The 13530-nt window shown below is 48.2% G+C and overlaps 4 protein-coding genes across 4 annotated transcripts; 1 reads left to right on the top strand and 3 right to left on the bottom strand.

Moving 5' to 3' along the window:
- Window positions 1–1219: 1219 nt before the first annotated feature.
- Window positions 1220–3202, bottom strand: BKA55DRAFT_579809 (S-adenosyl-L-methionine-dependent methyltransferase). Its single transcript, XM_046193914.1, has 10 exons — window positions 2877–3202; window positions 2781–2824; window positions 2595–2732; window positions 2483–2549; window positions 2409–2436; window positions 2348–2360; window positions 2236–2301; window positions 1822–2188; window positions 1693–1777; window positions 1220–1642 (listed from the first exon to the last, which is right to left on the bottom strand). Exons 1-10 carry the CDS (start codon window positions 2997–2999, stop codon window positions 1488–1490), a joined length of 1086 nt encoding a protein of 361 aa, XP_046044791.1. The 5' UTR covers window positions 3000–3202; the 3' UTR covers window positions 1220–1487.
- Window positions 3203–3970: 768 nt separating this feature from the next.
- BKA55DRAFT_708962 (uncharacterized protein) lies at window positions 3971–6722 on the bottom strand (the record flags this gene model as incomplete). The annotated part of the gene is made up of 4 exons (XM_046200753.1): window positions 3971–4351; window positions 4502–4869; window positions 5462–6208; window positions 6254–6722. The coding sequence occupies 4 exons, from the start codon at window positions 6720–6722 to the stop codon at window positions 4067–4069; spliced, it is 1869 nt and encodes a 622-aa protein (XP_046044790.1). The 3' UTR covers window positions 3971–4066.
- A 329-nt stretch (window positions 6723–7051) lies between these two features.
- Window positions 7052–9753, bottom strand: BKA55DRAFT_597969 (S-adenosyl-L-methionine-dependent methyltransferase; the record flags this gene model as incomplete). Its single annotated transcript, XM_046196149.1, has 7 exons — window positions 7052–7258; window positions 7306–7546; window positions 7596–7797; window positions 7845–7930; window positions 7982–8095; window positions 8724–8939; window positions 8987–9753. 7 exons carry the CDS (start codon window positions 9751–9753, stop codon window positions 7052–7054), a joined length of 1833 nt encoding a protein of 610 aa, XP_046044789.1.
- A 1813-nt stretch (window positions 9754–11566) lies between these two features.
- On the top strand, window positions 11567–13413 carry BKA55DRAFT_544207 (Oxidoreductase, molybdopterin-binding domain-containing protein; the record flags this gene model as incomplete). Its single annotated transcript, XM_046190679.1, has 4 exons — window positions 11567–12004; window positions 12053–12779; window positions 12830–12925; window positions 12971–13413. 4 exons carry the CDS (start codon window positions 11567–11569, stop codon window positions 13411–13413), a joined length of 1704 nt encoding a protein of 567 aa, XP_046044788.1.
- Window positions 13414–13530: the final 117 nt, after the last annotated feature.

Raw genomic sequence — 13530 nt, 5'->3', positions numbered from 1 at the left:
TTTATCAGTTGATCAGAGGACTTGATTTTATTAGCGATTGATCTCGATCGAGATAACATGGATACACTTCAATATTGAGTGATTCATGCCGATATGCCTTGTCTTGTCAGCACTAGACGCCGATCTGTCTTTAGATGTAACCCGTTTCATGTTATCTCGCGGCACATAAGGGGGAACCTGTACCGCCTTCGACGAGTTATTTACTCATTAAACTGGACTTCTGGGCGGAGGGTTTTCACTGAGTGAAGTTGAACCAGTCAGAAGCCTGAGAATCCGAAATATCCACCGAGATGAACTTTTGATCAAAATAAACTCGATTTTGATGAGCTCTCACCTCCATGAGTCCAGAGGGTCGGGTCTGACTGTATCGGCGTAAATAAACCAATGGCGAAGCTCATTTTCCGAGCGGGCCAATGAAGATGCAGCATACTCTTACAAAAACCCATCAAACAATTTCCAAGCTTCAACGTCGAGTATGAAGATGTACACATATTAACAATAATAGGTAGATGCAACGTGTATTATATGGATGATGGTATTTGGCTCAACGATCAAGCCCCGGGCACCGTCGTCCAGGTAAAATCGCGAATTGCCTAGGTCCTCAATGATGGTAACCGTATGATGGTTGAGTCGCAAGCCAAGTCGACACCTTGTTAAGTAAAAGACTGCACATTGACTCATAAACCATATCATAACTGTAGGCTTTCCCGCAGCTGTCAGATATCTGTCCTAAGGGAGCATGACCGTACGATTGAGGGCATACTGGAGTTCAAGGTGACGCCCCCGCATCACTTTCAAGCAGATCGCAGTTTTACGAAAGTTGGATCACTAAGGCTTACGCTAATATTTCCGCTATTAACAACATTAGTTCTGGCGTGTGGCATAAGATCAAGAATCGAGGCTCTTACTATGCTGATGCAACTTCCGGAAGAACCGACGAGACCCGGAGGCAAGTACACAAGTCAAGGGAGGTTTCAGACTCAAATGACGTGTTTGTGGGCGTTGTGACCATAACATAGAAAGAAGGAAGCTTGATTGTTGCCTTGATACATCTTGCCGAGACATTGATATGGTTTACACAAACACGAGCCTGTTAGCAACTATTGGAGATACAGGCTACACTCCCCGCTCTTCGTTTACTTAGATGAGGCGCCGGGCTCTCCTCCGTGAGACATGTAGGTGCGTTAATTGTGACAAAGACGTGCGTCATCTGGCGTTCCCTCACGCTGGGCCGTTTCTCTTCATAAGGTACTGTAGTTAATAGCACAATTCGCAATGTGATACTTGACGCGAGTCAAGAAAAGGAGAAGGAAAGAAACGCAGACGAGCGAGGCAAATACAATGCAAATTCAAAATATAGGAAACAACTATTTATACGTATGCTGTAGGCGTTATCCAATAATAATCTCATGCTCAAATACAAATGACCTCCCACCAACGATATTTTCTATGACGATTCATGAAGCTTGATCGTACGCGAAGAATCCTTAAGTAGCCTCTGCCTTGCGACCGTAGACGTAGCGGACAGTCATGTAAGGGTGAAGCTTGCGGTTTTTAAGAAACTTGCGCATCTCCATGAGGAAGACTTGATACTCGTCCTCGGGCCACTGAAGGATCGTCTTCCAGAGGAGAAGGGTGTAGCCTGGGATAATGTTAGTGATGAGAGGGAGAGTTCCGGGTTAGCAGACATACCTTCGAGATCGTTCTCGAGAGTCGCGCGGACGTAGTTACCAACCGCAGCGAGATTAGGGTCACGGGGCCAACCACCAATAGGGAACTACACCGTCAGCCTTGCCACACCATCCTCTCAGTTTAACTCACCTTGTACTCAATGCTTTTGATGTCAGTGAATCCAGCAGCCTGGATCCCCTTCTCCTGCAAATCACCCTCCTGCACGAAGAAGGGGTTTCCAAGCGCAGCGCCGCCCTCAGTGAAGAGCTTCGCCCAGAGCTTCAAGCAATCAAGATCATCAGTTGTTCCATCGTCACTTCGGATGTGAACGTCTGCTTCGCCGGATTGGATCCAGCCGTCGGGGGCACAGCAGCGGTATGCTTCCTTGAAGAGAGACGACCAGTCTTTGATGGCGCCGAAGAGATAGCGGATGTGGATAAAGTCGAAGGTGTTGTTGTCCCATGTCCAGCGGAGGGTGGCGTCGTCGATTTCGAACTTGACGTTCGGAGGGACCCAGCTGGAAAGAATGAGTGAGATGGTCAGAAGGGGAGTGATGGGGCGTACCTGGGTTGGATGGGTGACAGATCGGAGCCGATGACTTCAGCTTCGGGGTACTCGTCTGCAAAGTCACTACATCGGTGAGTAATCATTATGATGGAGGGTTCTAATGTCTTACATTGCCCAGATACCTATACGTGATTAGTCAAGTCAACGTACGATATGCATGCAAGTCTCACCTGTTCCGGTTCCTACATCGAGTACTTTCTAATTGGTGTGAGCACGTCATATGACCAATAATGGATACACTTACCTGAACATTGTCCTTGATAGGAGCAAGGAAAAGCTTTCCACCGAGAAGCAGAGTCAAAGCCTGATGGCTACATGTTGTCAGCAGGGTGGGGTCTCTGTAGGATATAACGTACTTGATGTCAATGGACGCAGACTGCTGTTCATCGTTGGGAGTAAAGTACTCAGTAGGATGTCTATCACTGTGGAACGTTCGGCCCTGAATAGTACGGTACTCAAGAATGCTAGAGGTGATAGAAGCAGTGGAGCTCGCTCTGCAGAATGGTCAGCAGCTGTGAGGTAGTATCGGCAAGGGACCATACGCATCATCACCAACAGCCGAGTCGGTCTCACTCTCATCACCATCCTGACAGCATTAGCGAGATACGTATTGAATACGAGAAGTGCTCTAAACTCACCTGTGGATCAGCAGCGGGAACTAACTCAGGCTGCGGCGCCGGAGCTGACTCAACGGCCGGCGCTAGGTCGGACCGAGCCGCAGCAGGAGCAGCAGCCGCAGGAGAAGAGGGTTGATCAGACATTGTGCAGTTTGTGACCAACAGTATCTGCAAGGGTTGGGTTATGTTTTGCTTCTGGTTCTCTGCGAGTGATGTGGAATTTGAGTCAACAAACAGCGAAAAGGGGGATTGAGGGGAACTTTTGGGAAACGAGGCGCGTTTGGTAACACGATAAAGAAACTGGTTTTGGTGGGGCTGACATGCGGCTTAGAACGAATGCGGTTTGGGCTTGTTTGCTTTGGGGAGCCAATCGTCGACAAGTATTGTTTGTGTTGCAGTCAGCGTAGGAAGAGGTTTAGCGCTTCCATTTCTCCTCGCCAAGATCTCTCGAAAGAGCATGCAAAATGAAGGTCGAGATCCCAGTCGTTCTCACATTCCATGGGAATAAGGTTTTGGGAGGAATGGTCTCGAATTTGTTTAAGGTTTTTGGATCTTAACGCTTATCTTTCTAGCCAGCCAATCAGCAACAGACCATGCCATCCATCATCAAACCAGTCCAGCACCATATCCCGAGTCCAAAATGTCAATATCCATCGTCCTGTATTCAAAACAGATACAAGACCCTGATGCTGATAATCTGCTATCATCATAGGCGAGGCAAATGCCTCCGCCTAGCTTGACCCCACGGTCTTCTTCTTTCACCTCTCGCTGTACCTCGTCTTGCTGTGCCTCTTCTTGCCATATCTCTTCTTGAAGCTATCTTCAGTGCGTAAAGAGAGAAGTTTCTTGAATCTTCATGAAGGGTATATTTCATGACTACCCTCTGGGGGTCCTGCAGCCGGCTTTGCTGGGGGCCTCCTCAAGCGGAGGGCAACCCCATCCGTTGCCTTCGGGTCCGTAAGGACTTTCCCGCGGGCGACCTGATTGGCTGCTGACCTCGCTGAGGCTTGGTGCTTAGATCTGATCTGTGAATTGCTTCACTTTTGAACAAGAAGGACCTTATGGGTCTTTTATATGTGACTTTGAACTAATAGCTGAAGAGCTCTTTTATTAGTGTGTTTATGACTGGTTGTATTTTCAAGACGTAAATCCGAAAGGTTCCCTTTTCACTTTGTTCTTGAAGTTACTCCTCTGTGCCCAGATTTGCCTAATCAACCCTTGTGAGCCTCCATAATCTGCTCATAGAGAGAGTTTCCAAGAGTTTCTTTCAGTGGTCGAAGCCACTCTCCCTCTCCCTTGTTCTCGACAATTCCATGCAGTTTGAGGATTTGGAATATCATGGCAATTGTAATGGCTCCGTTGTTCTGCATAGCCAGGAAGGTTCCAAGTTGTGGAAGAGCCAGTGTGTGTAGTTTCACAATGCCGATGTATTTTTCGATGGGATGGCCATCTTTGTCTGCCGCTTCTCCGAAGAGAATGTTCTTCGCTTCGCCGATCTCGCGGTAAAAGCAGCCGATGACTTAGTGCATGATCTCGTTAGCAATGGCCTGCTTTCCATAGTCTTTCTACCAGTACTCACCAGGAAGGTCAGGGGCATTATCTACTCCAATTATGCGGGCCATGATGGAGGGCGCCTAGCCCTGAACATCAAGCTCCGGGTAGAGGAGAACGCTCGAGTCTTGTTCGGCGTCTTGTTTCAGATCAGAGATGGTTTTCAAGTCTACCACCAACTCGCGAAACGCAAGTTCCATGGCATCGAGCACCGCGAAGAGGTCGGGCTCAGGGTGTTCGGCCTTGAGGTCTTCCAGTTTGGCCAAGCATTTTCCCCACTCCGCGTGGGTGAAGTCACCGCGGTGGCTGAGCTCAGTGACGATTGCGTCGAGATCGTTTGCCGGGATGGGTATATTTGGGCGATCTTCTGGATTCAGGGGACGCTGGGGGCGGTGCCCACCACATAGTATTGTGTGCATAAAGGGGCCTGCAAGGCTTTCCAATAACTCCATGATGGTGGTTGCTTTGACTTCAGACGAGAAGATGTTGATGTAGAAAGCGACAAGAGAGGTGGGATGTGGCACTAACTTTTCGTCGCTCAATATGGCAGGGCAGTAATAGTCGGATAAATAGCGGCTAAATATCTGCCAGTTACATCAGAGGCCCTCGTAAATTGTAACGATGCAAAAAGATGGGAGCAGCCCATGTATCAATCGAGTTAAAAAGGAGATGCTGACCATCTATTTAACTGTACTCTCGTTGTTTTTTTTGCACTTGGTCTGTTCAAGGTAACGGTACAGAACAGCATTCATAACTTTAACCTCCAGTGTTCTTGTTCATGGACGTATTCTCGCCTTGACTGGCACCCCCTTACCAAATCCATAGATCCAAAGTCAGAATGCCCCCAATAACTAACAGAAACACTGTTATCCATACACCACATATCGCTGCAACACCATATCCCAATATCTTAGCACCAAGCGAAACGTCCTTGAACATTCCAACCAAGAAAGACGATAATACCAGACACCCGAATACAAAGAGCCCGATGTTGATCGTGAACAGCACCTTTCCTCGAAATTTCTCTCTGTAACCTTGAATCCGAAGAAATTTACTATCCAATTCATTCAAAACAGTCATAAGGCTCAACAGGATCATGATGATGAGAACGATAGCTGCGAGGAGTACCACCACGCCAAAGAAGTCGTAAAGTAGTGTTCCAAGGTCTTTGAATCTCGTTTGCATGCTAAGAACACCAGCGGCGAGCGACAAAGGTAGGAAGATGGTGGCTAAGAGGGTAAGTTGTTGAACGCCCCTAGTCTGATTAATGTTCCGAGCGAGTTCAAGATACTTGAGATCGTGATCCAATCGATCTGAGAACTTCTGAAGTTGTTCGTTCGCCTCTCGGCAGTACCCTCGTAGTTCCATGTCAATGGCCATCAACTTGTTCGCATGAGTTGATGAGTCGACGACTGGAGGCGTTGATCTGACAACATCAATCAGAGATTCCGTGGTGGATATCAATTTGCGGCCCATCTCTGCAAGATCTCGGTACTCGTACGACCGCTTGGTGATTGTTTTTAAGTTCCATTGTCGAAGCTCGGCTAAGCTGGGATCCGTGGTTGCATCATCTGCATGGTCGATTTCATCTGATTCCAAGGCGTTGAGGAATGCGATAAAGAGTTTCAGGCATGCGTGGTGGAACTGTAGAAGGAATAATTGCTTCCAGTTATCCTTGGATCGAACGGTGATGTAAGATGCATCTAGTAACTTGATTTGTATCCTGATTTGCTTTGCGGCATAGAAGTCTGAGAAACCATCGCTGGGTTGTTTCCGTGCATACGTATCGCATGTGATGAGAACTGATAGTGTTAAAACTCAGTCCATACAGTTCAACAGAGACTTACCGCATTTCTTCTGGTCCTCTTCCCAAACCTTGATGAATCTTGTGACTTTGACGGGCCATGCAGTCTCATACGTTGTGATATGATACGATGCGTCCGAGTAAGCTCGTTGCCATTGCTTAGAAAGTTGCATGAACCCCGTAGCAACTGGAAAGGTGTCCTGAGGACCATCAGATCCTTCTTCTATCACCTCCAGTCGTATACTCTGATTCGTCTGCGGAGGTAGATGATGTCTTGTCTCGCCTTGTGGTACGGCTTCCACTTCATCGTCCCAAAGGTATTGCCAACGCGACTCTCCTCCAACTGCAATATCGCAAGCCCCATTGAATCGCTTCTCGCTAGGACCAAGGCGTATACTGTTCTTCCATTTCTGCCTGTCAAGGAGTCCTTCTCTTCCTTTGACGTAGTTGCGAAATAATACAGCGGTTGTGATAAGCGAGACGACACTGGATGCAACACCGATAGGATCCATCTCTAGATGTCAAGTCGTTGGGGTGTTGGTGTGTCGATCTCGCATAGAATTATGAGGTGAGTGACTGGTGCGGGGTTTTGGCAGTGCATGAGGCTGAAAGATGCCAAGAACATGAGCCAATCGCCATGAAGGAGCCCCTGGAATGATCTGACAATTTTGCTTTGATAAAAGGCGATATGTTGCAGTAACTCGAGCTGGTATTGACGGAGAGAGATATCTCAGACATTTTTTTTTACCAGGTGACTCCAAAGTACGCGTGGCTACAGAACAACAAGATCGCAACAACTTTTTCCAAGGCTTTTTTATCCGCAATTATCTATCCAACCCCTCTACTCTTGAGCCTTCTGTCCCATCCAGAAGTAATACTTCTCATAAGAATGAATATTCACATTATTCAGATCCTTCCTCGCATCAGCCAAGAAGACCTCGATCTCTTCGGGCTCCAGAATCTTGCGCAGTGGCTTAGCAGCCATGGCTCCGAACATGTCGTTGACAGCAGTCTTGAGGTACAATCCGATGAGCCGAAGTTTCTTGTCCTGCTGAGAGTTAGCATGTTCGGCTTAGAAAGAAAGCTGGCGTTTACCTTTGCCCATGTTCCGATGGGGACTTTGAGGACTTTACGGGATACGTTGGTGAAGCCAGCTTTCTCAAGAGGTTCACGCAAGTTCTCGCCCGCGCGAAACTTCATGCCGAAGCTGGCTACGGCTTCCTCGGCGGTGTCGAAGAATTTAGCCAGAGGGGCGTCTGGGGCTAGGGAGCCATCGTCGCAGTTGGCGCGGGCATCGAGTTCTTGGATTTCGATCCAAGCTCCAGGCTTCATGTGACTGCATCACTGTAAGACTCTATTCAAGGAAGCTGGGAGGTTGGAGGTACTCGTGAGCTTGACGCAGGACCTTGACTTGGTCCTTCAACCAGGGACTGATGCAGCGCATATGCACAAAGTCAAAGTCGCCGCCGTGCATCCATTCGTCTTCGATGTCGTCGACGAGAAACTTGAGGTTTGGAGGGACCCATGATGGTTGGATTGGGCTGAGATCAACTCCTACCACAGATGCGCTGGGGTATTTGTCGGCGACTGTGATGATTAGTCTCAAGATCATGCGAAAGAGCGGTCTGACCTACCATCGATGGCCCAGATACCAGTGCCGGTTGCGAGATCGATGATCTTTTGGGGATTGTCGACGATGGGTGAGAAGAACAGATTTCCACTTGAATTGTCAGTGTCTCAGTCGTTGCATTATGCAATGATTGCTTCCTACTTGGTGAGCTCCAGCATCATGGCGTGTTTCATATCGTCTCGGTTCTGCTCTGCATCATCATTGGGAATCGGATATCTACTCATGTCAGCCATCCATCGCAACACGCACTTCAGGCTTCTCACGTTCCATGACGATACTGATGATACTATCCCCAAATCAGCACATTTCTCACCTCGCCAAGCCGTCGAACTCACCCGTCTTCCATTCTCAAAAGCATGCTGATAAATACTCGTGTTCAAACTCGTCGAACTAGACGACAAAGTCGCCGAGTCAAAATCCGACGTCTCAAACTCATCCTCCTCCTCCGCTCGCTCACCCGCAGCGATAGGCTCGATCGGTTCTTGCGTAGTAGTCACTGGTTCCGCCATGATTAAAGAGTTGAAGTTTTAGCGTTGCTACCCGAATGTTCCGAGGCGGGAAGCATAGTAATTTTGAGGAAAGGTGGATTCGGATGATTTTCTAGCCCCGCAGCCATCGCGGGAAAATGGCGCAGGCCCCTGAAGATAACGGAGAATTTACAGAGTGGGACATGTGATTGGATTCAGGCTGATTAAGGACAGTGACTGCATTTTCATTCAAGACATCATTACCTATCCTCTACTCTAGTTATCCAACATAAGAAACATAAGAGACAATGCAAAGAACGAATCCATAACCAAATCATCAAGCATACTCGATAGTGAATTCCATGCTCTGACCGGGAACACATCTTGTTCCTGGCGCAACAGCCATCGCGACTGACCACGTACCCGAAGCACAGCGCTGGAAAGCAGTTCCTGTCTTGATGCAGTTCCAGTAACCCTCGGGCTTACAAGCTTTACCAGGAGTGATGACGCCAGCGGCGGGTTTGGTCGGTGCAGGCTTGACCGGTGTCGTGGTGCTTGTTGTCTTGCGAGTTGTCGACTTGAGGGTTGTCTTCTTGGTAGTTGAAGGAACAGTGATGAAAACTCCGCCAGGCCTGTAAGACATGTTAGCAAGATCAAGCAAAGAGAGGAAGCGACTTACGTTGTGGACTTCACAGGGGCCTTGGTAGTAGTCGGTTTCTTCGTAGTAGTTGTCTTTGTCGGAGAAGCAGCAGAAGTAGGATACTGTACTCCTGGACCAGCAGGGCACTGACCGACCGGCGGTCCAGTGTTTGTCGAGGTGAGGGATACATCAGGTCCAGGGTTAGGAAACATGAGATCGATCATCTCCTTCGTTCCGCATCCATTTCCAACATTGGCGACAAACATAGCAGGTCGTTTCTTGAGCGGTGTCTTTGGTGTTCCACTTCCAGCCTTGACCGTAATAGCCGCGCAGTTCATATACATCTCGCGATTTCCGATCTTGTTAAACCAAGTCCAAGCAAAAAGAGCTTCTCCAGCTGGTGTATCAACAGGAAGAGTAAACTGAAAGTTCGAAGTCGGCGCCTTGGGGCAATTTCCAATCCACGATTGGATAACCACCCAAGTCTTGCCGCGATCAAAAGATAGTGAGGCCTGACAACTACCGCCTCCGTGGTCTGCACCGCCAGCGATGCTGATACTGTACGACTTTCCAGCTTGCCACGTAGCGGTAGGTGCACCGGCAGGAGTGCCGAAAAGAGAGTTATATCCCTTGCAAGGAAAATTGCTTCCGTCGCCGTTGAGAGGTGAAGTCATGCTGTAGTCGATGTCTTGTCCGGCGTTAGGGTTGTATTTGCTCTTGAAGGGGGGAGGATATGTCATCTCCATGTGAGCTTGGGCTAGACCAGCTAGACCGAGCGCTGTAGCGAAGGCGTTGAAGAGTTTCATGGTGGAAGGAGAGTTGGTGTTGAAGGGATAGAGAACAAAAGGAAAGCCAAGAGGCTGTTGTTATGTATGTAGAAGAATGTGTGATGAGAATGAATTGGTAAGAAACGGTGAGGCTTTCGATTAGTTTTATAGATTTTTTAAGAGGTGAAATATTGGTTTTGACGTGCCAAGGTTGAGAGGTCAGTCGAGAATTAGGGAGGATTGCGGGTTCGTGTTAGGGCGGCAGGCTAGAACGAGTCCCCTTCAAGGGATGTGAAGGGGAGAAGAACCAGCCTCAACACCAGCCCCAACATGATTTCAGTGCGTATTACAGTTATACAGTGAGCTTTTTCAGTGGGAGCACAAGTTACAGAGTGGTTGGGAATTGGTCATATGCTGCGTAGTTGAGACATGGTGATGAGTGAGGTTGCATCATGGGGGATGAAGGGATAAGACTTTTTGATGCGATGAGTTTCTCAAGATGGCTGGAGTTGAACTTTTGGGGTGTGAAACTTGGAAATTGACAATGGGTATTGTCATGAGGCTCTGATGTTACGTAGTTGAAGTGGTGTTTTGCTGGTGAATACATTGATTCAGATGGCTGGATATGAGACATGTTAGGCGACGATGGCCGCCAGGGCTGGGAATACCACGGGACGACCATGGACCCTCTCGCAATACCTAAGAATAGTCAAAATGGATTTCACGCTCAATGACAATGCATCAATTGTAGGGTAGCGCATCTGTTGCAAAATAATGGTCTCGATCGTTTTAGCGATCGCAGAGCAGACAGTACGATGGCCAGTAACTGTGTTCAATGCAGCCTCGGAGGAAACTCACCGTTTGGCTTTCAATTCTGAACCTTGCTTCATGCATCCATTCAGTCAATATCCATCAACATCTAGAATTTCTCTACGGGAAAAAGTGAAATAGGCCTATGCTCCGCCGTTAACCGTTACGCCATTCCCTAAGCTGTTCCTGCATCCTCCCAACGCCACGCGTCACAGAAAAATGCAAAGGACGTCCCTGAAAATCGCATTCCTCAAATCCCGGTTTTGGAAAAAGATCGGAATTCTACTGTGGCTGGGCGGTTGCGTAGTGTGGTCGTTGGGAATGTGAATGGGTTTAAAGCGGACAGGATCATCACTGGTTTCGGGTTTCGCCACGGAGAGGATTGGTCTGGGCAGTTAGCATAAATAAGTGTGAAGGATGGAAAATGTTGAGACAGGTGATTAAGTTCTTTTTATAGATTTTTTGACAGAATTGTTTCGTCTCAGCGAGGATTGGGGGACGCCGTTAATGACTGTCTCGGGCGCGGCGCTTGGTGTAGCGACCTCAGAAAGCGCTAGACAACACCAAGTGCGAAATACAGGCAATGACTTCCCTGACAGTCGCTACTGATAAGATAAACGAGTTTTACTGCGGTAAACAAGCTTATTCATCAATCTCGGGTTTTGCGGAATGTCGGCATATCAACGACGTCAATGACTCTAGAACTGGGGCATATCTCCGAAGCACATATTTGTCAGCCAGATTTCGTGCATTGAAATGCTTGAATAAACTGTTACATCGCTCGATGAATAAAGATGTGCGGCCGTATTTCCGCCAGTAGGACTTGAGTCTTTGGTGAAGGTGGATTTTGATACTGAACTGGTGACGATTTTATCATCAATTCTTGGCGTCACTGTGGTCTCCGCCCAGGTTTTACAGAATGCGACTTGCATAATTGTGATCGCATCAATTTTATAACCCTGCCGCATGTGCAGGAACTTTCGTCTTGCTATTTGAGAGAGATTCTCTTTGCTCAACTAATCAGAATCACCAAAGGTTCGAAATGCAGCCAGATATTCCCTACCGACAAACCCATCAACAGGTTCCAGATGAGTGGAAGCTAGAACAAGGTCTCGAGCCCGCCCGTCTGGGAATTCGTAACCAAAGCAGTATCCAGGTCAACACAGAGCCTCATAGGCTCAATCCAAATGACCACGAAGAACTCAAGGGTCCTGATATCCCTGAAGATCCAGACCTGGATGTTCAAGATGAAAGGCCCGGTTGGAAGGGCTATGTTGAGTGGGAGGACTATCCTGACAAGAAAGCCAAGGCTCACCAACGCTTTTCGCGCTTCACGTTTCCCCCTCCGCCTGAGTTCCAGTTAGAGCCTCTTCCTGCGACGAACCCCGTTCTTGAGGGTAAGCGATGGAAGTTATGGCATAAAGCTATTGGAGGGGTTTTGAATCAAGTGCCCCAGATCAGTTGGGAGACTGTTCTCAAGGTAAGTACCTCTGAGCGATTGAGTAGGAGGGATGACTAACTGTCACAGGAAAAACACCCAGAAATGCTTCATCTTCTCGAATTTCCCTACAATGGAGAAGCGCCTAAGAGTCTCCTAACCAAAGACTACATCATGCCAAACGAGCTCCATTTCGTCCGAAATCACGGTGGCATTCCTGACATCGAAGCAAGCGCCTACGACATTCGTCTCGACGGTCTGGTCAATGACCCCAGGACGCTCACTCTAGCAGACTTACAAAATGAGTCCCTCTTTCCAAGAGTAAACAAACTCGTGACCATTCAATGCAGTGGTACTCGTCGCTTCGAACAAATTGTCGAGTATCCAGGTGAAGGCGACGAAATGATCAACGCCCCCTGGGCAGAAGGTGCTATAGGTACAGCAAAGTGGACAGGCGTCAGTCTGAAGAAAGTCATCAAGTACTGCGGCGGTCTGAAACATGGTGCCAAGCATCTTGAACTCTACGGCGCAGACACGTATTTCAAGGGCGGGCAGTGCATGAACTACGTTGTGTCAGTCCCTTGGTCGAAAGTCAAGGCGAACGAAGTTATTTTGGCTTGGGAGATGAATGACAAGCCATTGCCAAAGATTCACGGTTTCCCTTTGAGGGCTGTTGTCTTTGGGTACATTGGGGCAAGGAGTTGTAAGTGGCTTTATCGGGTTAAGGCGATTGAGAATCCTAGTCTTGCGCCTGTGCAGAGTAGGGAGTATTTGTACTTTCAGCAGCAGACTGGAAAACACAACCAGCTTCCAACCAGTAAGTCTCACTTTCTTTGATCCTTGAAATAGACGCTGACTATTCTGCAGTGGGTATTCAGATCCAGGAGATGCCCGTCAGTAGTGCGATCATGTCGCCTTGGAACAAGGAAGTTGTCGTCCACGATGGTGAGATCGAAGTCAAAGGTACGTCTCATCTAGTCCTTACTGTGCCACTTCTGACTCTCTCAGGCTGGGCATACTCAGGCGGCGGCCGATGGCCCGAACGCGTAGAAATATCCTCCGACGGCGGCTACGTATGGTACGCCGTCCCCATCGAGAACCTCTCCCCCAAGCACAAATTCGCCTGGCGCACCTTCACCGGCAAAGTCCCCTGCGACCACGAAGGCTGGACTGAACTCGTCGTTCGATGCTGGGACAACAGTTTGAACACGCAGCCCATGGAAGTTCGACATAGCTGGAATTGGAGTTTGCATGTGACGAGTAGCTGTCATCGTGTTAAAATTTATAGTGTGAATGCGAAGAGGGAGGCTACGAGGAAGAGATTGAGGGAGTTTGATGAGCATGGGCAGGGGTTTACGCCTATTACGAGACCGACGGAGTTTGTGCCCATGAGTTTGGAGGAGTATGAGAAGGAGGTTGCGAATGTTGAGCCGAGAGATGTTGATGATTAGAATTTGTGATTGATCTAGACTTTGGGTCACTTGATTGCAAGTTTGGCTATAATACGCTAGTTGAGGCCAAGATGGTGCTTTTCCAAACAGTCAATCCTTATAAACTAAACCATCGAA

The sequence above is a fragment of the Fusarium redolens genome (genome assembly GCF_020744475.1).
Source record: "Fusarium redolens strain MPI-CAGE-AT-0023 chromosome Unknown BKA55scaffold_17, whole genome shotgun sequence".
Taxonomy (NCBI): Eukaryota; Fungi; Ascomycota; class Sordariomycetes; order Hypocreales; family Nectriaceae; genus Fusarium; species Fusarium redolens.
The sequence above is the reverse complement of the archived record's forward strand: the minus strand, read 5'-3'. Positions and strand labels throughout refer to the sequence as shown.

Excerpts from the sequence above, each read along its gene's own strand:
- BKA55DRAFT_579809 (XM_046193914.1), bottom strand. The coding sequence starts at position 2,999 with ATGTCTGATCAACCCTCTTCTCCTGCGGCTGCTGCTCCTGCTGCGGCT. Across the intron at positions 2,825-2,876 it reads TTCCCGCTGCTGATCCACAG|GATGGTGATGAGAGTGAGAC; the intron begins GTGAGTTTAGAG and ends TAATGCTGTCAG. Across the intron at positions 1,643-1,692 it reads TCTCGAGAACGATCTCGAAG|GCTACACCCTTCTCCTCTGG; the intron begins GTATGTCTGCTA and ends ACATTATCCCAG.